The sequence below is a fragment of the Miniopterus natalensis genome, chromosome 11 (genome assembly GCF_054644295.1).
Source record: "Miniopterus natalensis isolate mMinNat1 chromosome 11, mMinNat1.hap1, whole genome shotgun sequence".
In the NCBI taxonomy this organism is placed as follows: Eukaryota; Metazoa; Chordata; class Mammalia; order Chiroptera; family Miniopteridae; genus Miniopterus; species Miniopterus natalensis.
Window position 1 is genome coordinate 38,868,296 of NC_142091.1, and position 24,821 is coordinate 38,893,116.

A 24,821-nucleotide genomic window follows, 5' to 3' on the forward strand; every position below is an offset into this window, starting at 1 on the left:
GCAGTGGTTCTCAAAATTTAGTGTGTATCAGAGTTGCATGAAAGGACTTGTTAAAACAGTGATTGCTGGGACACACCCATTCAATTCCTGATTCACTAGGGCGTGAGGATTTGCATTTCTATAAAGCTCTCAAGCAAAGCGGATACTACCAGGTTTTGAGAACCATTGCCATAGGCGAATTCTCTACTAAATGGAGAAGAATCGAGATAATAATCAATTTTGTGTTACTTCCTTGGGTTCACAAAGCCCTAAAACAGTGTTTCCTTTGAGGCACAGCAATACTTGCAGGGCAGGTATTAATAAACTTTTTTCACAGATGAGAAATTTGCAGCTTGATATACATAGGCTCTACACCCAGAAGCTCTCACTAGGCCAGTTAGGTTTGCATATTTTCTAAAGCTTCACCATGTTTACAGTTGTTTGCTTGTTCCTGCTCCAGGTGTTTACCCATGTGGCATACACCCAGACAAAGGCACCTAAGTATATCCACTGTGATTTGATAGAGTCGTGGCTTCTAGTGACAGAATAAGGATCAGCTTTGTCCTCTCCTTTAGTTTGGATTTGACTCTAAGACATGCAGACTGTTCCTAACAAAAGGATAGAAAGACTTTTCGTTTACTTCACAGGTATTTAGTATCTATGTTGTGCCAGTTGTATTAGGCACATTGAGTATACTAGAGAAACGGAGAAGTATGAGATATTATCTTCTATTACCAGATGCTCATGGCCTAGTTAGGGAAACTAAACTAACACATAATGAGAAAACTGAAGGAAAATCAAAGACTGCAGGTCAGTGGGGATGCCAAGAGTGAAGGAGTTTAAGGAAGAGGTGGACCAATGATTTGGGGTGATGGACTTTGAAAGGGAGAAATGTGAGTACCCTAAAAGTTGAATAGGGACAGAGCAGGGGGAGTAGCTTGAACTCAGGTTCCAGCATGCAGAGCTGTGAGACAGGAATGAACCCAGTTGGGACAGGGCCCATCTATTATGGAAAAAGCAGGAGACCCAAATTCTGAGTAGCTGCATACTACTCACCCTGGACAAATCACTTAAATTCTCTGATCCTCACATTTCTTATTTGTAAAACAGTAATTACTGATCTCATATGGTTGGCTGAGAATTAAACAAGGTAATATATTTGAAAGCATAAAACATAAAATCCTATGCAAATGAAGGTGATTGGTGTGATTTCTCATTGGAGAATGGTCAGAATAAATAGGGCCTGCCTTTCTGTGCTGATAGAGCTCTCGCAAAGATGGTGAACAGTCCTAAAACCCGACAGACTTTCTGTAAGAAGTGTGGCAAGCACCAACCCCATAAAGTAACAGTACAGAAGGGCAAGGATTCTCCCTATATATGCGCAGGGAAAGCAGCATTATGACAGGAAGCAGAATGGCTATGGTGGGCAGACTAAGCCCATTTTCCACAAAAAGGCTGACATTACAAAGATTGTGCTGAGGCTTGAATGCCGTGAGCCCAACTGCAGATCTGAGAGAATGCTGGCTATTAAGAGATGCAAGCATTTTGAACTGGGGGGAGATAAGAAGAGAAAGGGCCAAGTGATCTGGTTCTAAGCTTCATATTTTGTTTTAGTATGTGACAATAAAATCTTGAGGATATGTTTGCTTCACACCAAAAAAAAGAAAAAAAGAGAAAGAAATGAATGTGGCCCAATTAAAGGTTTTTGAACAGAGGGGTTTTTTTTAAGTAATTTATTCATGCCAATTTATCCATTCAACGTTGATTTAATTTGTGCCAAGCACTATGCTGGGTGTAACAGATATAAAGGAATCAGCACAGAGCTTATAGTTCATCAGTAAATAGATGTGAAACAAACAAGTGATGTGATTGAAGGTTATAGAAAGAACTGTGGAGCCCTAACCCGTTTTGCTCAGTGGCTAGAATGTTGGCCTGAGGACTGAAGGGTCCCTGGTAAGATTCTGGCCAAGGGCCCGAACCTCGGTTGCAGGCTCAATCCCTGGCCCTGGTCGGGGCATGTGCAGGAGGCAATCAGTCAATATCTCTCTCTCTCACATCGATGTTCCTTTCTCCCTCTCTCTCTTTCTTTCTCTCTCTTTCTCTCTCTCTCTCTCTCTCTCCCTCCCTCCCTCTCTCCCTTCCTTCCACTCTCTCTGAAGAAGCAATGGAAAAAAATATCCTCAGGATTAAAATAAAAGAAAGAAAGAAAGAATTGTGGAGCACAGGGGACCCTTAAAACAGTTTAGAAGGTCATGGAAGGCTTGCTAGCAGAGGTCACTTGCTTGAAGGATGAGGAATGGATATGACTTAACAAAGGTCAGTGTTAGCGCAGAGTAAGGCCTTGTTCTGCCAGAGGTAGAGGACATGGGGACTGGAATGATGATCAAGAGTGGTTCCCTACCAGCAGGTGGGATTTTTGCTGGACATCAGCAGAGGAACTGCATGAGCCTGACAGAAGGGGGGAAAGTTGTCCCCCAGTAATGGGATTATAGTCAGAGAAGTGAAGGATGAATTGGATTGGGGAGAGAGAGAGCCCTAGTATTAAAAGACCAAATGAGAGGTATTAAGGCCCTGGCTCTAACAGAAGAATGTCAGGGGCACATAAAAATGCTTATAATCACAGTGAATGACCCTTTGTCCTTGCCTTTCCCTTCTCTGCAGGAGGAATCTGAGTGAGCTAGACCAGATCCAGAGGTACTTCAGCCAGAAGCTCACCAAGCCTCTACTTCCCCTCAGTCCTCAGGCTCAGGCTGTCTTGCAGTGCCAACAGAGCCATGGGGACCACTGTGGGCCAGGAGCCAGCTGCCTAGACACTGAGAGCCAGTGCATCCTGGAGAAATCCAATAACCTGGTGTCGCAAGTCAGCTCCTTAATCACCGGTATGACTCAGGGCCCTCTTGAGGAGTTATGGTCACTAGGTGCCTATTCAAAAAGCAGTTGAAAAAGCAGTTGAATGTGTACCCTCAGACAAGTTCCTATGACCAACAGAGAACAGCAGCTTTCGTCATCTTATTTATCTTCTTCCTTTTGAAAGGAGAGGCCTAGTAGCATGGCATAAGAACATGTGGAAAGAGCATTGGACTGAAAGGCAGGAGATCTGGGTGGGGTCCCTGATGGGTTTCTAGCATGGACCTACTATATGACTCTGAGCATACCCTTTCCCTTCTTGAGTTTTCCTCAGCCAAAAAAAAAAGGGGGGGGTTGGATTAGATGAGTTCTTCAGTAGCAGTTCTTGAACTTGTGCCACTCTATTTTCAGAAAAAGTCAACTACAGATTTAAAATTCTAATTCTCAGAGCCCAGAAGTCTGCATTTTTAGCAAGCACCCCAGATGCTTTTGGATGTTGGTAATCCATGGTCCACCCTTTGAAAACCCCTTTAAGTGGTGGTTGTAACTTTGGCTGCATATTGGAATTATTGAGGGAGCTTTTAAAAATCCAGATGCCCGGGCTGCACCATAGGTCAGTTGCATAAGGACCTCTGAGAGAGGGATCCAGGCATCAGTATTTTTCATAACTCCCCAGATAATTCCACTGTGTAGCCCAGATAGAGATCACTCCAGAATAAGTACTTCCAAACTTGCCTGAGAAAAGAATCACTTGGGGTACTTATTTTAAAATACAGATTGCTGGGTCCTACTGAATCAGAATTCAGGGTTAAGCCCTGGAAACTTATATATCAGGCATGCTTTGGGGATTATTGAGAAATCCTTTAGATCAGCACCTGAATTCAGCTCTCAGTGTCATTTTTGCTAAAGGAAAATGTGTAAATTGTACACAGGATGGATAAGTTCCATTTTCTTTGTTTAAAGGGTGGGGGAAAGCCACCAGAAATCTTCTTCCTATGTTCTTGGTAGCCAGGGTCCCAGAGGTGTACTCTGTATTTGGCTTCCACTTGCTTGGAAATAATATTCAGTCAGCTATTTATTGAGCACCAACCATGCAGGCACTACTGTGTTACTAGTTCCAGGAATATACAGTGGTGGAAAAGACAGGCATTTGTTAAGTGTACATTCTACAGTCAACCAAAGAATCTGCCCCCCAAAAAGAAAGCTAAGAGCAAAACGGAGAGGCTCGTTTGAGGTGGAGGTGAGAGCAAATAGGGAATCCATTTAAAGGGTTATATTAAATGAGGAGAGAGAAAAAAACTGAAGGATTGAAGCTGGAGGGCCTTGAAGAAAAGCTTGAGAGTTTAATCTTTATCCTGGAAGAAAATGGGGAATTCTAACCAAGGGGATGACAGAATGAGAACTGATTTTCACAAGGAGAGGATGAGTTTTAAAAGAGAGATGACTGGGTCAGGGAAACCAGTTTCTGCCTCCATCATACCTCAGTACACTTTTGAAGACGTCATTAGAAAAGTAGGTATGATCGTGAAGCTTGAGAGGGAATTACTGAATGGTGGTTTCATTTTTACCACATCTATTTGCCAGGTCCTTTGCTGGGCCCTAAAATTGCAGCATATATGGTCTCTGCCTTTGAGAAGCTCAAAGGTGATAGGAGAAATATACAGACAGACAGTTACACAATAGCATGTTCTTATGCTTCCACGTAGAACAAAAAGATGTAGCTATCCCTTCCAGCTGATGCATCTGGGAGGGCTTCCTGGAGGAGATGCAGTAGAGCGGGGCCTTAAAGGATGGGCTGGTTTTTAAAAAGCAGAAAGACTGCTCCAAGACAGAAGGGTAGTTCAGGCCAAAGGACCAGGATCAACTAAGTGTGCTTCCTGGTTCCTGTTTCTATTTGCAGGCAGGGATGTTCCATTTTGATACATCTATTCACTCCCCTTTGAGACCTGAAAATTGTCAATGTATTAAACCTAGCCACGACCTTCTATAGGCTGTGTACTCCATTATGTACTGTGAGGGAGATGTGACACCTACTCTCAGGAGTCAAATTTGCCTCCCAGCTCCTTTCTCCTCCCAAATAATTATGTAAACATAAAGCATTTACTACCTGTTTATTAATTTATTCCCTACCATTTCATCCCCAAAACAATTTTAAGTATGTAGTAGCTTCCCTTTAGTAAGTGGCTGTATATGTGCCACACAATGTGTGCCCATTTATCTCATGTATTCTTTATACCAAAACCTTGTGGAAAAGGTGGTGTTAATCATAGTTTAAAGATAAACAGAGAGACTAGTTTGCTGGTCACCACAAAGTTGGTAGAGATTTAAACCAAGACTGACCAGCTCCAAAGCCTCTGCTCTTTCCAACAAACCATGCTGCCTCCATTTTCTCTGTAAACCTCACCTGCCTTATTATTTGGGTGAAAGATATTTCCTTGCTTTCATTTTCTAAGTAAAATAGATAGTTCAAATAATTGTCATCAAGTAGGTAAATAAGTGGATTCTCATTTTGGTTTTTAATATAGGTAATTACTGAAGTAAATGGAAGCATGAACATGCCCGCCAGGACTCCCAGCTCCCAAGAATTCCTGAGCAGGAGCAGATAGTCTCTGAAAGCATTTCTACAGATGTAACCACAACCACAAATAGATTAGATTTTGGTCTTCTGAAAATTAGAATAAAATGCTAGAAATTGTACTGCCTTGAATACAGTTTCACTGACTCTTGGGTGGATTAACTATCTTTATGATTTGTTCAAAGTCAGATTTCAAGAATACTTCTTTTTGTTGTTGTTGTTGTGCAATAATACTTCTGAAGCTAGAGGCTAATGTGGGAAAGTCGAGTGATCTGTGGCCCTACCTTGTAGTAAGTGATATCTGTTGCTGTTCAGATCTGCAGACCATCACCAGGAATTCTCAAGCATCTTTGAGTTCTCATCAAGCCAGGAGTAAAAGCAGAGAAGTTACCACTCTCCCAGATGCTCAGAAAACAGCACCCATGCAAGAAAGAAGCACAACTCCAGACCTGCCGCTGGCAAGAGCTCCAGATGAGGGTACAGACTCCCCTCCTCCTCCTCTTAAAGAGTCTTCGAGTGGAAGAGGAATGCTCCATGAGTCCCTTGGACATGCGGTACCCGTTACAAGGAGGCGGAGCAGTGAGGACACTGAGGCAGGCCCAGCCTACAGCGATGAGGACTATGAAGAGGACATCATTGAGCCCAGGACACTCAATGAGATCACCACCATAACTGACAAAACCAGCCCTTGGTCCAGTTTTGTGTCAGACACAAGTGAGATCATTAGCCTTCATCCTGATGAGGTGCAGAGGGTAGGCCCCTCTTGTCCTTCTCCAGAGCCCTGCCTTAGGGAGGAGCTCAGGGTGAGAAGTAGCTTTTTGCTCAGTCCAGAAAGGGCTGTTAGCCCCCACCGGCCTGGGCAGGGTTTTACTAGCCGGAGTCCTGTTGCTTGTGAGGGTGAGGGCTCCAAGGCCAGGGCTGGAGAGCCTGCCTCAGCAGACCCTCAGCTCATCCCATGTGTGATCCTCTCAGGAGCCCAACAGAACAATACTTGCTCACCAAGGGCAGATCAGGACGAGCAGCCCAACCCAAAGGCCCAGGCTGAGAATGAAGCTGCCTCCAGTGAGCTAAGTGACTCTGCTGTTAGCTTGGAGAAATTCCCTCTACACCTAGCCTCCCAGAACAAAGGGGAAAATCATAAGGGGCCACCCATCAACTGCCCTGACAGGCAGAAGCAGGCAGCATCTGGATCAGAGGTTTCCACAAAGCAGAGCCTCCTTCTGTATCCTTTGGTGTTTCCCACAAGTAGGCCCTTAAGCCAGATGTAGGTGTTTTGGATGCTGGTGCTTAGGCCAGCCTAGTGTGAGCATGAGTGATGGCTGTCACCCTCGGATGCACTGACGGGCATGAGAAGACCCTTCAGAAGGCTCACCTGCACTGACAAGGTGCTCCAATTCTCCCATTAACCCCAGCTCTATAAAGGGCAGTGCTTTGAACTGGGTTTAGGTGTTAGAAGCACATTTATTAGCCTATCCTAGCCTGATTAATGTATTGAGTATTTTACACCTGAAGGCAAGGCTCTGGCTCTAAGGAATGAGAGAGACCTTTAATCTCTGTTGAAATAGAAATGGAGGGTGCAGACAGGGGAACGAAGAGTATTACCACTGGTTGAGCATTTACTATGTGCCAGGCACTTTACATACATTTGTTATTCAATCATCTTAAGTCCTTAAGGTAGGTAGTACCATTTCTGTTTTGCATGTAAAGAAACTGAGGCTCAGAATTATAGTGATTTGCCTAATAAATTTTTAAAGGCAAGTGATGGAGCCAGGGGGAGGGGAAGCAGGCACAGTTGAAATGGCAGTGTCGACGGGGAGAAGGGGCACCTTCTTTCTCCTTTGAAATGCAGTTTGACACATTATGGGGAAAGGAAACCACTTAGGACCATCAGTAGCCCTTACATGTGCAGCCTAACCAGTTGGCTTTCAAGTACGAAATGACTGGAGGCTGAGTACTGAAAGTCAACTCTCTGGTGGAGTTCGTTCCTAGATTCACTCATTCTGGCTTCTGACGTTGCTGCCTTTACAGTCAATTTAGTTGTGCCCAGAATGTATGACCAGTGGAGGAGCAGACACAGGTCCTAATTCAGACCTTCCCAACTATTTATTCTTTAAAAAATATATATTGCCAGGCCCTGTGCTGTGTACTGAGGACAGAGATTTGAATCAGACCTTACCTCAAGAAGTTACCATTATAAGTTAGGAGACAGGTAATGACAGTAACAGTAAATAGACAATGACAGCTATTGTTCTAAGTGCTGTGATGAGACATGGACTAAATGCTGAGGAACCAAGAGGAAGAAGCTGCCATAACTCCTTGGAGGTATCCCGGTAAGAGACATTAGAGAGGCACCTCAAAGATGAATAGGTATTCTCTAGACAGAGATGAGAGTGAACTGTGCAGAGATGAGAGAGTGAACTGTGCGTGCAGGGGCATAGCCTTGGGCAGCAGCACTTCGCTGTGGTTAGAGCCCAGGGCTAAGTGAGAGGTGAGGTAGGGCTGGATCTTCAGAGCTTTTTATGCCTGAATAAAGTGCTTGAACTCTATCCTGCAAGCAAATTAAACTTCAGTTTCTTTATCTTTAAAATAGAGATGATAGAACTTTTTTGGGAGTTGTGAAAATTAAAATAAATTAATGAGGTAAACTACCTAGTATAGTACCCAGTACATAAATAGTGTTCAATAAATGTTAACTGGCAAGCAAGAGTGTGATATGGTCAGATTTACATATTAGTAAGTCACCCAGTTCCCTGTAAAGAGAGGATTAGATCAAAGGAGACCAGAAGCAAGGAGATCAGGTAGGAAACTCACAGTAATAATAAAAGATAAAGAAAGTCTGACCTAAAGCATAGACTGCTTTATGATGAAGAAGAGAGGGGTAGGTGTGAGAGGGTTAGACGGAGGACAAAGGAAGACAGACGGAAACCAAGTGTGACTTAGAGATTTCTGTCACAAGTTACTGGCAGTGATGTCACAGGATAGGGAACTGCACATAAAGGTTGACAATTTGTGGGAAAGAGCCGATTTCCATTTTGGACATGTGCTTGTAAGGCACTGAGGCCTGGAGTTCAGGACAAGATCAGCTATAAAGGTGGGTGTCTGTGGAAATAGATAAGGACAGCAGGGAGAGCATGGAAAGGAAGAACCACACACAGAACGGTCCTGAGGATAATATGTAAAGGGCGGGCAGAAGAGACCCCAAGAGCGGCTCAGAGGTGGAGGAGCAGGCGAGAGGCAGTGGGAGCAGAATTCTAGGGATTAGTGGTCAGCTCTCACACCTAAGACAGGCCCAAGAGAATATGGACTGGCCTGTACTCACTGGCTTTAGCATTAAGGAGGTCAGTGCAAAGAAGGGAATGCAAGGCAGATTTCAGTGGGTGAGAGAACCAGTGGTACGGAGAGAGAAAAAGCAACTTTTTCCCATTAACCAGGGAGACAATAGCTGACATTGAGTGCTTGCTATATGTCACTCACCATTCTTAGCACTTTGCATATATAAACAATTCTCAAAACAAAAGATACTATTATTATCTCCATTTTCCTGGTGAAGAAACAGGCATAAAAATGAACTTTCCTGAAGTTATTTAATAATTGACAGAAGTTTCTGTTGGAACAGAACCCTTAGAAAGGCAGGAGGTGATGGGCCGAGAGGGGGATCTTCGGTGTTTAATACACTCCCCTGACCTCACAACAAAACCGTTCCTTCCCCACAGCATCAGCTGACTATCTGGCAGAGTCCCCAGCAGTCAGACCAGCAACAGCAAATAGGCCCTGCCTCACCAGGGCCTCTGAAGAAGAGCCAGGAACTTGAACCAAAGCAGAAAATGGTGCATTGCATTCATTCAGTAGATATTTATTGAACACTTGCTGTGTCTCAGGTACTATGCCAGGTGACAGGAGTGTGCCTATGAAAGCAATCATCTATGCCCTCTTGGAGTTCAAAGTCTAGTTTGGAAGAACGATGATAAACCAATTTGAATCAGAACCACACTTAGCTTATTGAGCAGAAACAAAAAATTAAACGTCAAAATGGCCCCATCGCTCCCCTGCCAAACTGAATCAGTGCTGTGAACAAATATTTGTTCTCATCACAGTGCTGGATGCCTCTAGGGGATATAAAGGAGAAATGCAAGATCCAGTATCTGCCTTCAAGGGCTTACATCCAGACCGGGCAAACCAGCTACCCCCAGTTAGGCAGAGCCCTCATTTCTGGATGTGAGCAGAGAACAATTGGGGCAGACCCTCCTTCATTACCAGGCACTAAGACACTACCCCTTGGATCCACCTTGTCCGACTAACTTCTAACAGCTCAGTTCTGGCCAGCAGGCCCTCAGCAAATATTAACGCTTGCTACCTACCAGCCTCATGTGGAGCTCTAGGGAAGTAGTGAGGTAACTGATAGAAACTACACCATCTTTTGTTTTTTGAGAAGTTTGGGGAATATTGAGAGAAACACAATGAGATTCATATCAGACTAAATCATCAAGCATTATCCTGTGTTGCAAACTGCTCCAGACTAGGAGGAAGGAGGGATCACTGTGGACTAAGATGAGGAGAAAGCTTCCTACAGGAGGTGGGATTTAAACTGACCATAAAGAGAGCATAGACTATGATTTGTTAGGAGTGGGGAGGGCCTTTCAGGCAGAGGGAACCACTTGAGCAAAAGATTCATGAGCAGGAATAGGTTTGGGGGAAAAACGAAAGGGGATGATTGAGGTCAGTGAAGATGCTGCTGTGGCAAGTGGGAGGATTTCTAGGTATGTGTGTCCCTTAACTACCTTTATAGCCCAGAGCCCATTGTGGTGCCCAACTTCTTTTTGCCTCCCCAGCAGTTGGAGGCCTCCCTGCGGATGCTCTCACTCTCTACAGCTTTGCCACCACCAGCCACAACAGATCAGGTAAGAGAACTGCCTCTCCTGTAGAGTCATGTCATCAGTGAAAGTGTACAGAATGCAGAGCTACCCTGGGCCAGCTTCCTGAAAAGGCAGTCGTGATCACTCTCCAAGCTTATACTGAGCATATTCTGTGGGCCCACAGTGGGCAAGGAGCTCAGGAAAGTGAGGAAGAGCAAATGTGTTAAGGGCAGGGCAACACCAGCTAAGACGATGTGGAAGAAACTGTGCAGAAGCACAAAAGCAGGACTCAGCTAAGAAATGCATACCTAGTACGGAGGGAGCTCCAACTAAGCAAAGGTGAGTGTGTGCAGAGGAAGCTTCCAACAGTTAAGGGCAACCTTAGGAGACCTGATGAGTAAGGTCTGGGTGAAGAGATATACCAGTGGTCTACCTGCTTGTTTGTGGAACACTTCATAACTGTTCATCACTCAGCTGAGTTAGGGGGTTGGAGCACTGGTACAGATCCTAGCTCTTCTCTTTTCTGTCTTGGCACAGCACCTAACCTTTCTTGAAGGTGACAAGAAAAATAACTGTTCTAATCGTTCAACATACAGGGTGTCCCAAAAAAATATGTACACTAACAGCTGATAGCTCAATTATTCAAAACGTGTGTATACATTTGGGGGGACACCCTGTATATTTATTATCAGGCATTGTACTGAGTGCTGAGCATACAGTAGTAAATAAGACAAATTCCCAGTCTTCATGGAGCACAAAGAGTAAACAACAAAAAAAATATTTACAGATTGTGATGAGTACTGGGTGCTCTGATAAGGAACAGGGTCTCTCTGAGGAGTCAGTATTTAAACTGAAAGATGATCAGTGTGGTGCTTGCCAAGTAGGAGGTACGGTTCGAAGCACTTTATATTAACTGACATGCTTCAGCAACCTCAGGAGGCACACACTTTTATCCCTATTTTAAGGTGAGGAAATGGAGGTACACAGAGGTAAAGTAACTTGCCTCACACTGGTAGTAAGCGGTAGAGCCTAAACTGGAAACCAAGCAGTCTGTTTCAAAATCTGTGTTGCTAACTACTGTACTATACCAAGAAGGGGCCAGCTGCGTAAGCAACTTGAAGAGCAGTGCTGTTCCAAGCAGGGAGCACAACAAATGCAAAGGCCCTGAGGCTAAAGAGCTCAGCATGATCTAGCAACTGACAGTGGCACTGGAACTTAGAGACTGACATAATGAGGTCCAAGGGCCAGATCATAAAGGACATGTAAACCATGGAAAGGAGTTTTGATTTTATTCTAAATCCATGGCTATCCATTGATACGTGTTTAGCAGGAGAGTGAGATCTAATTCAGTTTTAAAGAATTCACCCAAGGTGCTGAATGGAGAATGGATTGTCTTTCAGATTTGGCAGCATGATGGTCATTGGTGACTAATTGCGGTGATGTAGTGGAGAAAGGAGCCATAAGTACACCTGTGGTGCCAGGCACCTATTCTAGGTCCTGGGGTAAACTAGGCACAAAGTGCCTGCCTTGTGGAACTTTTTATAAAAATAAGATAATTTCAGAGAATAATACATGCTATGGACAAAATATATTAGCTTGTTTATTATTAATTATAATAGCTAACACTTATTTAGTGCTTACTATACACTAGATATTATCTAAGTATTTTACATGTATAAACTCATTCTCCCAATTATCCATTGAGGTGGATAATGTTATTATCATTTTTAAAAATAGAAAACTGAGGCTCAGAGCTCCCCATACCGACCTACAAGGTATCATTATTTCTATTTTGTAGAGACACAGAAAGGTTAAGTCACTTGCTCAGGGCCTCCCAACTAGTAAGTCACTCTAAATGTATGACTGCAAACTCTATGCTTTTCATTATACCACTTTAAAATCTTGACACTTGTCTTACAGTATATTTTTCTAGCCAATTTGCCTTCTTTTAAATAGGCTTCATTTTGCATTAACACTTAAACATTTGTTATGCTTTTCCTGAGCCTACTTTGATGACACATGTGGTCAGTGCAGAAGCATCCTGAGAGCCTGAGGTTATAGTCCTAAAGAGAAGCCTTTAGCTCTCTGGTCCTTTTACTAGTTTTCCTTCTCCCTCCCTCAACTTCCCCAGCACCATTTTCAGGACATCTCATTTATTTGGCACATAGATCAATTTAAGTTCCCACACGTCTCAGTTTTTATAAAATTTGTAAATCCTCTCTTGGAGGAGAGGTGCCAGTCCCCACCCAGGAACTGTATTTTTATAGCCTTTATTCCTAGTCTGGTTTGTGGTCACCAGCTCATCCCTTTCCTCTGCCTCTTCCCTTGCATGTCCCACACATACCCATCAGAATTTACGTGAGGGTCACAGGGCTACGTCCAGGCAACAAGCACAAGCTTGTGAGCGAGACATCCAGGGGGTGACATACTTAATCTGCTACGCAGCAGCTAAGTTTCCGAGTCTCAGGTTCCTTATAAATAACATCAGGCTAATGTAATTCTTACCTAATAGGATGATGGCAAGAATCGCCCTGGAGAAAAAAGCAGACACTGTTAGTTCCAATAATCCCTCTTCCTCTCTCAGCCAAGTATGTGAAGTGTCAGTGAGTCATGCCCCTTAGGAAGGGAGGTCTGTGAGCCACCTGCCAAGCAGAACTGCTGTCTTGTCCTTGTGTTTTCGCCTTCATAATGTGCCAACGCCCAAGGGGACAGGGGAGAGGGAGAAGTAAGTCTTTTCACTTCAATTAAAGATCAAGTCTAGTTTTGAGAAGATGGGTCTCACCCTTTTCAGTCTTTTTTCTTTCTTGGCCACAGCAAAACATCATTGTTTGTCTGCTGATCTCAGAGTCAGTTGTCTCCTTGAGACTTCATTTTGGGTCCTAGTTGGGGTAACCAATCATCACAGTTCACCCAAAACTCTCCCATTTTCAGCATTGAAAGTCCCACAACCCAGGAAACCTCGGGAGGTTGGTCATCCTCACTGGTGATAGCCTCTCTCACTACTTGATGCATTTGTAAATGCATATTTTCTGAGTCTTATGCTCTTGGATGGGTGCCAGCCAATGCTAGCTAACCTAGGGATCAAATCAAGTATGTGTTTAAGGCACAAGTAGAGGCACCAAAAATTAAGGGGGGGGGGAATTTTTAAGGATTATGTATATAGTTTTTAAAACATTGAAATAGTCACCATGAGATAAATCAGAACTTTTATTACCTTCCTTATGCTTATGATTTATTTTAGATTTAATTGTGAATTATATTTGGGCAAGGGCACCATAATCATCTCAGCTTGGGATCTCTGAAGGTCTTAAAAGTGGCCTTAACTTTGAAAAATTTAAGACAAATAACAGTCTTTTGTATTTATCCCAAACTTAATATTTCTTGTGTTTTATTTTTCTTCACATCCTGACTTTAGTCTAAGACCATTTCCCTTCAGTATGAAGGGAATTCATACATTCTATAGGAAATTCCTTTAGAATTTCAGGTAGTTACAGACCTACTGGTAATTGATGTTCTCAGATTCAGTTGTCTGAAAATACCTTTATTTTGCCTACATTTTTTAAAGGCATTTTTTCACTAGATGTAGAACTCTAGCTTGAATTTTGTTTCTTTCAGCTTTTTAGAACTGTCATTCCACACTGCTGATTTCCATCATTTCCAGTGAGAAGGAGCCATCATTCTTATTGTTGCCCTAAGTGTAATATGACCTTTATCTTTGGCTGCTAAGATTTTTCTCTTTGGTTTTCAACAGTTTGACGACAATGTTCATAGTTGTGGACAAGGGATGAGGTAAGGGGGGGGGGAACACATAGGTCTATTCAACATTATTAATAATGTTTTAGTTCTTAGGTTGGGTTGTGTGGATTTGCACATGTTAATTTTTATTACGCTTCATAACTTACATGTGTTACATAGATTCTTTGATATGTTACCCAATGAAATCACAAAATCATGTGTAATTAAAATTTTAAGAATGAATGTTGACAAAATGGAGACATCAACTCCTTCCATAAATTTGGCTGAGCATATGGAGCAAAAAACGGCATAATGACTGGAGTACCAGTGAGACCAAGGGAAGGTGTTTGGGTTTTGTTTTTTAAATATGGGACCAGCTACAGCCTTCTGTATGCTAATGCAGTTACCCAGTAGAGAAAGGGGGAAGAGGAAGATGCAAGAGAGGGAGAGAAAATAGGCATAGTCAACAGTTCAACATGAGAAATAGGGAGGAGAGGGCAGGAGACCTGTCCTGTACCCCCATTTGAGGATTCCATCTTTTCTGCCTCCTCCTAAGGCCAGCCTTGGCCCTGGAGGCTAAAGAGGAGCAATTTGAGAGGCTCCTGGGCTCTTCTCAGCCAGTGTCCTGGGACTGCTGTGCTATAGTTGGCCTGCTTCTGGGCCAGGCCAAGTGATCATCCTCAAACAGAGAGCTTGTAAGTGCTGGCTCAATTACTCTGCCTTCACAAGTTCTAAGGGAGGGCCTAATCTTTCCCTCCATACTGAGATGATGCACCAGAACCCAGGAACCCTCCAGACTCTCTCTACTTCAAGAATCTGTGGAGCAAGTTTTTACCCTCCTTCCTCCATGTGTAATGAATACAGGTCTTTGTGTGATGTTAGTCAAGTCTTCTTTCTGAGTCTATTTCCTTGTCTGCCAGATGGGGTTATCAGACCTCACAGGGTAGTTGTACTGTAGAATACCATGTCCACACAGGTTGGGTATAGAGGCCATCCTTTGGCCCTCCTTCCTCATGACACTTTCATCTTACAGTTGTTGCCTCTCCAAGAAGGAAAGGATGGCAGGTTTAGCACAGCCATCCAGCAGCAGTTTCTCATTGCTTGGGAATCAGTCAAGTTCTGCTGCCTCTGCTTTCTCTTCCCTCTTGGAATGAAGTACCTCTTCACTGGGACAATTTCCTGATTTTATTTAAAGTTTTTTCTGGTTCTGTTGGCTTAGCCACTGTGAGCAAACTCGTTTTATCAACTTCCCTAAATGGGGAGGAAAGAGGTAAAAGATGGGACAACAGTAATTTACATGTTGTTTTCCCCAGACTTATGTCTTCTGCTCCAATTACTTCAGTTATTATTTACAGTTTGATGACTCTCAAATTCTTATATTCAATCTAGACCTCTCTCCCATGCTGCAGACACACATGGATCCAACTATATCCTAGATGTCTTTTCTTTGATGTTACAAACAAAAATATCCAAACTTTGAGCCCGTCATCTTCCTTTGCATATCCCCTCTATCGCCTGCACTGACCTCAGTAAACTCCTGCCAGAACATAGGTGTCATCTTTCCCTCCTCCTACTCTATCCCCCATGACTCTAAGCCAGTCTATTACCAAGGTCTCTTAATGCCAACCCCTGAATACCTCTGAATCCACTCACTTCTCACCATTTCTTTATCTAGTCCCAGTCATCGCGCCCATGACTGTTTCTGATTGGGTCTCACTCATATCCACGCTTTCCCACCACTATCCACTCTCCACGCTGCAGGTAATGTGATCTCCCACTAAATCAGACTTTTACCCCACTTTGCCAAAATCAAAAAAACCTCCATATTCCTAAGCCAGTTATCCAGTCTGAGTGCCCAGTTTTTTTGACCTCTCAGCAGCATATGACATAGTTGATCTCTCTCCTCTAAACACTTTCTTCACTTATTTCTAAGACACCAGTCTCTCTCCGTTCTCCTCCTCCCTCATTAGTTGTTCCTGCTTGGCCTTCTTGACTGGTTTTCCCTCATTTCTCCTACTTGTTAATATGGGGGGACCCAGACATAGTAGTTAGACTTCTCTGTTTACACTTACTTTGTAGGTGACCCCATTTGATCTCAAGACTTTAAATTCCCTCTATATGCTATAGACGCCTTATGGTTATTTAGCTCAGATTTCTCCTGTATCTCTAGGCTCGTATGTCCAACTGCCCCCTCAACATCTCCACTTGGATATCTAATTGGTATCTCAAATTCAACATGTCCAAAACTCAACCAGATTTTATCCCTCAAATCTGCTCCTCAGTCTTCCCCATCTCAGTTCACAGATAATCTATCGTTCTAATTTAGTCGTTCAGGCCAAAACCCTTGGAATCCTGTCTGATGCCTGTTTCCAATCCACCAGAAAATTCTGGCAGCTCTGCCTTTAAAATATATCCAAGTCTAACCACTTTTTATCACCCCCACCATTACCACCCTGGTCTAACCCATCATCATCTCTTGCCTAGATTATTGCAGAAGCCTCCTAACTTGCCTCTCCGTTTCTACCCTTGCCCCTTCAGTGTTAAATAAGTTATTGAGTAAATCATATGACTTCTCTGCGGAGAATCTTTCAACTACTTCCCATCAGTGGTTGGAGAGTAAGAGCTGGGCCTGAGGACAGATGGGCCAGAGAGTAGGAAGGTAGTTTGGGCCTCAAACTTGAAATATACATCTTTTGGCAAATGTACAAAGACATAGTCCTGAACTAGATGCAAGAGAAGACAGAAGGAGGTATGGCCCTTTCCTTTGGGAGCTCACAGTTCCGCAGGGGAGACAGTTTTATGTCTAAGTCCACCAATTCCTATCAAACACCCGTAATGCTTAAAGAGCTAGATCTGGCGCTATGGATCCTGCCTTCAGGGAGCTCACAGTTCTTTGAGAGGCACTGGCCTCCAAACCATTCACTAACTTTCTCAAATGATATTAGCCTATATTAACACTTAAGTAAAACAAAGAAAATGAGTATAGGGAAAGGAAGACAGACACACATGGGGTGGCTTAAGTAGAATTCAACAAAGGTTGGCTGTGGAAAGGCTTTGTAGGCTGTGAATTGGGAGAAAAGAAATCTGTCAAAATCAACAGAATTTGGCAACTGGGAAGTACAAACAGTATGGTCTAGAGAGAAGACCAGAGATGAAGAGAGATAGGCCTGGACCAAAACAATCAAGATAGGAATCAGAAATAAAGAGCAAGAAGCAGCCTGTCATCTGAGCCTTGGCCTCTGTGCCTGCCTACACGGCAGTTCCTTACCATGAGATTGCCCTGTCTTGTTCTGTGCCTTCCTGCCTCAATGAAGGTCAGGCTCTGCCCACATCATGAATGAGCCCCTGGATTAACCACAGGCATGGGGCCAAACACTGTTGTTCCTGCAGAGTGAGTGTAGGAGGTAAGAAGTTGGAGGCAAAGCCAGGCAGGTTTTCCACCCCCTCCCACCCGAGTGTTCTCACCTCCATTCAGCCAGACCACAGTCTTTCAGACATTACTAGTGATCAAGGTGTTTCCAGGACGGCTGGGAAGCTGAGAGTCAGCATACCTGATTGCTCGCCCAGGCTCTGGCTTTCTGGCGTCTAGAGCAAGGTCTCTGTGGTCTCTGGGGAGGCAGCACAGACTCATTTCGCAGCTGTGCTCTCTTCTCTCCTATCAGGCAGTTTGTATAGTGGTTAGGAGCATGGCTCTGAATCCCGACTGCCTAAGCTTAGAGCTCAGCTTTCCCACTTACCAGCTGTGTAACCTGGGGCAAGTTAACCTAACTTTTCTGTGTTTCCATTCTTTTATCTGAAAAAAGGGTACAGTAGTACCTGCCTCCTAGGGTTTGTTTAGGATTAACTGAGTAAGATAATGTAAAGTACTTAGAACAACAGTTCTTGGCACGCAACATAATAAGAACTACACGGGTGTTAACTTGTAATTTTTATTTTTATTGAAATGCCATCTCTCTTAGGCTGTTGTATTTTGGGGGGGTCTGGAAGGAAAGAAATACTAAGGGATAGAGACATGATCAAAGCTTAGCATTGGGAATGGGGAGCTGAGAAGAGCACCCCAGAAGTATGGAGAACGTGCTCAGCACTGTAGCAGTCTGCTGTGTGCTCAGTTCAAACCCTGAGTTATAGAGGCCCAGGACAACACACTGCCCCCCCCCCCCCCCGAGGGTCAGCAGTCCACGGCCTGCCTGTCTATGTGTCTTAAGGCTTTAAGGCTGCTGCTTTTCTCCCAGGAACCCAAGGAATTTTTCTGTCCCTTGGTTTCCCTCCTCCAAACCCAGAAGTATCTAAAAGATACACAATCCTGATAGAGAAACCCAACCACCACAAAATCACCAGATCAGATCAGCAGGGGTCCAAGGAAATTCCTGAGCTAGGTGTCTTCTGTCCTCAGCCTGTTGTCCAGGCATGATGGCTGAGCTGTCCCTCTTGGAGTAGGAGGTCCTGACCTGTTGCCTCATTTCTTTGAGCCACCAAGACCCCAGCCCTCTGTAGAGCCCCAAGAGGAGACCTAAAGATTAAAGGGTTTCTGATAAAGACCACACAAAGTTTTGGGAAGGAGATTAGCTCCCTGGCCAAGGGTGCACAGAGGTCAGGGGAAACAACTAGAATTGGCTGGTGCCCACCCTGGCCCAGAACGCAATTTGACAGGCACCTTGAGGGAAAAGGCTTACAGGTATGCTGTAGGCTCTAGGCTCAAGTTGCCTACGACTCTCTGAGGCCAGGGCCTGGGAGGAGCCAGGAGTTCTAGAAGTGTCACTTTAACTCTTCCCTCTCAGGAATCTGGACTTTTGGGCCCTCTCACTGACAGGGCATGGATTCAAAAGGTTGAGAAGTCTGGATCTAGTCAGGGCCTCTTCATTGGGTAGATAGAGAAACAGGCCCAGGTTGAGGGAGTGACCCCAGGCCCTGTGGAATAGCCTGTTGTCAGGGAAGACTTTTTGGAGGGAGGCATTAGGGGGTGGTGAGGAACCGGAGGGAGCATGTAGGTAGTGAAACCCACATGATTAGAGCTCTAATGCAGGAATGGAGTGAGCTCAGAGTGTGGACCCCAGCCGTGTTATAGCTGGGATAGGTGGGTCAGGATTAGTACTGGCCTCTCAGGGCTAGGCCTCTGGTCTGTGTGTCTTGTCCCCACTTCCCCCCTGCTCTTAGCTATAGCTGCTAGGTTTACTGCTCTCCTTAGCACCAAGTCTAGTCCCAGCCTGCAGAGAAGACTCTGGGAGCCCCACCCCAACCCCAGGAGCAGGCAACCAGCCAAGGGGGTGAAAGTTGAGCAAGGCAGGGAGCTGTACTGAGCCTTCACAAGCAGCAATCTGTTGGCAAGCCCACCTAAGCCAGCCAGAACGAGGCAGCTGTTAACAGTTTTCAGCTCTGGAAAGTTTTGCTTCCAGCTCCTGAATCAGTGTTTATGTCACTTAGGGGAGCGGCTCTGAAAAAGAACAAAACTTCAGCCCTGATGCCAGGCTCAGAGGCTCACTAGGTGGGGCTCAGTGAAGTGGGAAGAGCCTTCATTTTACTCTCTGCAGCTGGTGTCAGCTCTAGCTCCAGCTTAGTACCTGTGTTTTGCAAGATGTTGTACCTGGCCAAAATTCAGATTGGTCACATCTGAATTTTATTTCTCAGCTTCACAATAGACCTGAGGTAAGAAGGCCAAACAGAAGTTCTTACATCCATTTGGCAATGACAGTACTGAGACCCAAAGAGAGCAGGTGTCTTGGCCTCTAGCAAGTGGGGCAGTTGGGCTGGGCCACAGACTAGTGTTCCTCCTGCTCCACCCCACTTCCTCCCCTGTGAGAAAATCCCAAAGGTAAGGGGGCACCTGCACCTACCACACTCCTGGGAACATGTGGCCTTTTCAGGGGGATTCATCCGGGGATTGGAGTGGAGGGAACCCAAATCACTGGCTCGGAGAAGATGCATCACAAGGACGTGGCCAAAGAGGGAACCACAGCCAGGTTAAGTCTCTGGGCTACAGAGAGCCTCCTTTAGCATTATCTGCTCCTTCTGATCTGTTTCAGATGGGGAAACCAAGGCCCAGAGAGAAAGTGACTTGCCCAAAGTCATTTGGCTAAGAAGCACTAGAGCCAGGACTAGAACCAGCTCCCCAGCTAGGGTTATCCTCTTGATTTGAGGAGCCCAGGAAGCCCCAAATTTTCCTTCCACCATTGTCCTTACTCCTTCCATAATGCTTTATTTTCACCCCAGCAGAGTTCTACCTTTGCCATTAAAGGCTCCTCTGAGACACATCTGTCTCAAATAATAGACTGAAAGGCCTGTTCATCTTCATGACCTGGGTGCTCAGATGCTCAGAAAAGAGCAGGTTCCCATATTTGAAAGTTGGAGAATTTAATTGGGAAGCTGGGCTGATTCAATGGGGGCAGTTGGAGAGCTCCTGGCCTGCTGCCATGCTTACCCAGCCAACTAGAAAAGCTAGTTCTGTCCTTCAACCCAGGAGATTAGTCAGCCCTCCACCCCCAGATCCCACAGAGGAATATGGTCCGTTTCTCCCCAGACATTTAGAAAGTTCCCTCAGCAAGCATCAGTCCCTCTCTCTGGATTTGTCTTCCACTCTCTTTACCTACAGTTCAACCAGGCCCATCCCACTGTTTCCCAGCAGAGAAATTCCTTCATACTTTTGCTCAAGTCCAGCTTCCACCTGAAACACCCTCTTGCATCTTCCTTATTCAGATTCCACCTTCATGTTTTTTCAAGTCCCTCTTCAAAGTATCCTTTCAGGGATGTGACCCCATATATGACAGCCACTGTCTAGACTCCAGGGCCCCTACAGCCCCTTAGTCTGATGATCCTGCTTCCATTCCTCCTGCCTCCCTAGGAAGGCTGAGGCTCCTGCAAATCCCACGCTATGGTGACAACTTGCTTGTGCCCATAGGGCTCCATCAGGAACATAGGAATATTTCAGAAGAGCAGTTATTACATATAGGGGTATCCTGCTCTGAGCAGTTTCACCTCTGCCTAGCCCCTCCAGGGTTGTGTTTTAGGGTAGCAATCTAGATGAAGAAAGAACCTTTATTGCTAGTCAAGATGTTTTTTAAACCCTTTTGAGGTCAGCAAAAGCCAAATGCTGTTGAGGGTGTGTTCTCTGTCCTTCCACACCTCTGCCTCACCCTGTACACAGAGCCAAGCCCTGGTCCCTGGCCTGTGCCATACAGATAAGGCCCCCTAAGTCGCTGTGTCTGGGTGTGGGTGCTGGAAGGTTAACTGAACCCGCCACTAGATTCAGCTCTAGGGCAGTTGGCCCAGCCAGCAGGTGTAGGCCTGTGCCCATGCTATTCCCTCCAGTGCAGTGACCTCATGCCCTCTCCCCCAGCTCTGCTGACATTTTACCCATCTCAAATCTCACTTCTGTGTGAAGAGTCCCCTGACCTTCCCAGCTGTTAGTTGCTCCTTTTTCTGTGCTACCAAGTTCTAGGCCTCATCTGTAATCATTGGGGTAGGTCGGCACCTGTCTCCCCTCTAGCTGAGCAGCCCCATGAGGACAGAAACCATGGCTGGCTACGTATTGTCCTTAAGAATTGATCAGGTTGAATAGATCTTAGGCTCCTGAAAGGTTTGATGAATCACCAACAAAGGTCTTTTGATGGTCATTTCATGAACTGAGGTACTTGGATATTCCAATCATGGAGAGCAAGACCTATCAGAGCCTCTCCAAAACAGAGAATCCTGTCAGAGGACATAGAGGCCTGGTTTTTAGGATTGAGATAGAGGGCTGATATATCCCTGGTTCTCCTTTCACTGTAGCAGAGAAAGAAATGGAAATTAAGGTACAGCTGGTGACCCAGAAGATCCATCTGCAACCAGATGACTAGAATGGGACTTGGTGTCGCTCCTCAATCCCAAATAGCTCAGGAAACAACAATCTCAGATCTTAGGAGTAGAGAGAGGTACGCTGAAGCTTAAAATGCTGCAGAAAGGATTTGATTCAACTAAAGACTTGGCACATAGTAAGCCGTAACAACCACAGGCTCCAGAATGAATGAATGAGATGTTTGCTACAAGAGGCAGTCTCTTCCCCACTCAATTTAAGCCTCTGGTCGCTGTCGCTTGGTCCTGCCCATCCACTGATGTAGCAGCTAGCTACCAGGCTCCTATCTTGAATCTGGCCCAGAACAGCATAGATTCAGTCCATGCCCTTAGGAGCACTCAGTCTGGAAGGGGAAGGTCACAGGCAGCGGCTGGCAACTGGCCTCCCCTGGTCTGAGGCATTATGGGATGCAGGTGCCTCCTATATTTTGAAAAGAAGAAGTGTATACACTAGCAAAGGGTTGGTTTCCTTTTTCTCCTTTTAGCCTAGGCCTGCCTGGAAGACAGAGCCGTATCTTCTAGTCTCTGTTCAGCCCCCAGCACCACTATGCTCTTGGTTCTCAGGAAATCCTACCTGTGGGTTGTCAGACCTGAGGGCTTACTCGGGTTGTATGCACTCCCTTGGCATTTTGAATTCCAGATTCGCAGGGACCCTCAAGGTTGCTCACCTTCCCCTTTTCCATGGGTGGGAAACTAATACCCAGGCAGTAGAGTGGGGATGCCTGACTTCTACTCCCCTTATATGCTGGCTGCTATCCTAATTCTTTCAGTAGAGCTTTCTGTCTCCCCTGCTTAACTCTGAGCTGTGGAGGTCAAGAAATGAGTTCTGGCCCTGGCCAGTGTTGCTCAGTGGTTAGAGCATCGGTCCGTGCACTGAAGGGTCGAGGGTTTGATTCCTGGTCAAGGGCACGTACCTGGGTTTCAGGTTTGCTTCCCCTCGCCCCCAGGTCAGGGAATGTGTAAGAGGCAACCATGTGACATGTCTCTCTCACATCAGTGTTTCTCTCTCTCCCTCCACGCTCTCTGAAAAAGCAATGGAAAAAGTATCAGGTGAGGATTAACAAAACAAAAAAAGGAAATGAGTTCTGTTCATTTCTGTCTCCCTCTCACAGTAGGCATTATAAGTAAGTTAAAGAAATGAAGGAAAGAAGGGTTACTAAATGTTATGGGTCCCAGAAGCATCTGTTGCTGGGCCTCAGTTTCCCAGCAGCAGCAGAATTGCAGGGGCCAGGGCTGTAGTCTCAACCTCTATGGTCTCCATCAAGCTACTCTTCAGTGCCTGAGAAGGGGTGCAGTGTGTTCTTAGTGCTTCTCAGCTAGTGAAGATCCCAGCTCCCGGTGTTTGAGGACAGGAAGAGATGTCCATCCACAGGGCAGGCTTCATGCTGTGAAGTCAGCCAAGTTTGCCTGTGGTGGTGGCTCCCATGTCCTTTTAGCACTGCCTCTTCTTCCAGGCCTCCACCTCTTCCCCAGGGCCTTGCTCTCAGCCAGCTGCCTGGGGTTGCTTTTCTGTATAGCTTTGAGCTCCTCCAGGCCAGGAGCTTGGCACAGGCTAAGCGCGCACACACAAAAAAAGGTTGAGCAAATGAGTGAGTCATAGAGGTGTCCAGAGGACCACAGTGAACTAACCCAAATACGAGCACCTCAAAGGTGGAATTAGTGATAACCTGTCAACTCGAGGCAGGGAGATGTTTGGTATCAGGGCCTTGAGTATGTGCTTCATGTCACCTGGCAGCTTGAGGAACTCCAAAGGGCCAACAGAGTGTATTATTCACCAACATATACTCCCTGGAAGTTGGATATATTCCCAGGGTCACATGTGGGACAGACACAATTCAGAGGACAAATGACTTGTCTAACTCATGCAGCAACAGAATGGATGAGGCTTTAAACCCACCCTGGAGGTGACTGCCCCTCCTCCAGAGGCCTAGAAAGAGCCTGAGCCGGTTCACATCTTAGCTCTGCTACTCTGAGCTGTGGGACCTTGAGTTTATTTCCCCTGAACTGTATTTTCTTCACCCATGACATGGGAATGATGCATCTACCTATGGGGTTGAGGTAAGGATTAAACAAGATCAGGTATGTAAAGTGGTTTGTAAACCGTTAAGTTCTGCATCACTCTTAGCCAAAGGATCAAAATGACAGGAATCAAAGCCATCTTGGCGGTGCCACATCCTGAGTGCTAACCTACCTGACTTCCTCTACAGGACAAGGGCAAAGCCACTGGAAGATCCCCGCCCCGAAAGCCTTGTCGCCCCAGACCTAACTCGCTGCCTCCCAACCTGCCTGAAGAAGAAACTCGCAGAATTGCACGGATATTTTCTTCCCAATACTCCCAGAAAGATTAATGCAGCCTGAGAGACGGAAGGACCCACCTTCCCATAGTCCCTCAGCCTTGTCCCACTTGCAGGAGGTACCAGGTCTGCTTCCCTCCAGGCTGTCAGAATCCTGAAACCACCACTAGCCTAGTCAATGGCACCATGAGACCCAGTCAGCAGAGATGGTGAGAGTATCCCAAACCGGCCCCGTGTCTACCTGCAAGGCTTCTTCCTTCTGTGTCAAGGCCAAGGCTAGAAACAGAATGGATTCCAGCACCCAACTGGCCCACCCAGCTTTTGAAGAGACCTAAGCAGGCATCTTTTGGCTGAGAAACTCTTCCCAGTGTCCTTGTTACAGATACTGATGACACGAGCTCACCCTCTGCCTGACTGTGATGGGCCATTTCTGCCTTAAAGGTCTGGGGGGAGGTGTAGATTGTATGCATCGAGCATAACTGAGGAAATGCTATGTCCCCTCCAGTTCATTTGCTTGGTAATAAGGGCATTTATAGATAAAATTTTTTTATGCTGTGTTGAATTAATCAGTAGGAGAGGAGGGGAAATCGCCTCCTTCAAACATTTTATCTGATTGTCTGAAATTCTAACCATGCTTTTAACTTATTGTTTTTACTCACCTCTGAAAGTCATTGATCCTGCCTGTGTTTGAATAAAATCATATCGGTATTTGTA

General features: G+C 45.3%; 1 protein-coding gene and 1 pseudogene across 3 annotated transcripts in view; both read left to right on the forward strand.

Annotated features, from left to right (window-relative positions):
- C2CD3 (C2 domain containing 3 centriole elongation regulator) overlaps nt 1-24,821 on the forward strand; it is a 112,369-nt gene extending 87,548 nt beyond the window's left edge. For 2 of the 3 annotated variants that reach the window (XM_016208464.2, XM_016208465.2), the window contains 4 exons: nt 2,641-2,858; nt 5,717-6,623; nt 10,188-10,299; nt 24,021-24,821. In XM_016208464.2, the coding sequence (XP_016063950.2) occupies nt 2,641-2,858; nt 5,717-6,623; nt 10,188-10,299; nt 24,021-24,161 (1,378 nt within the window). In that variant the 3' untranslated portion in view covers nt 24,162-24,821. The remainder of the gene's footprint in view (nt 1-2,640; nt 2,859-5,716; nt 6,624-10,187; nt 10,300-24,020) is intronic. The other variant, XM_016208467.2, reaches the window with a different exon arrangement.
- Nucleotides 920-1,574, forward strand: LOC107533680 (large ribosomal subunit protein eL42-like; annotated as a pseudogene).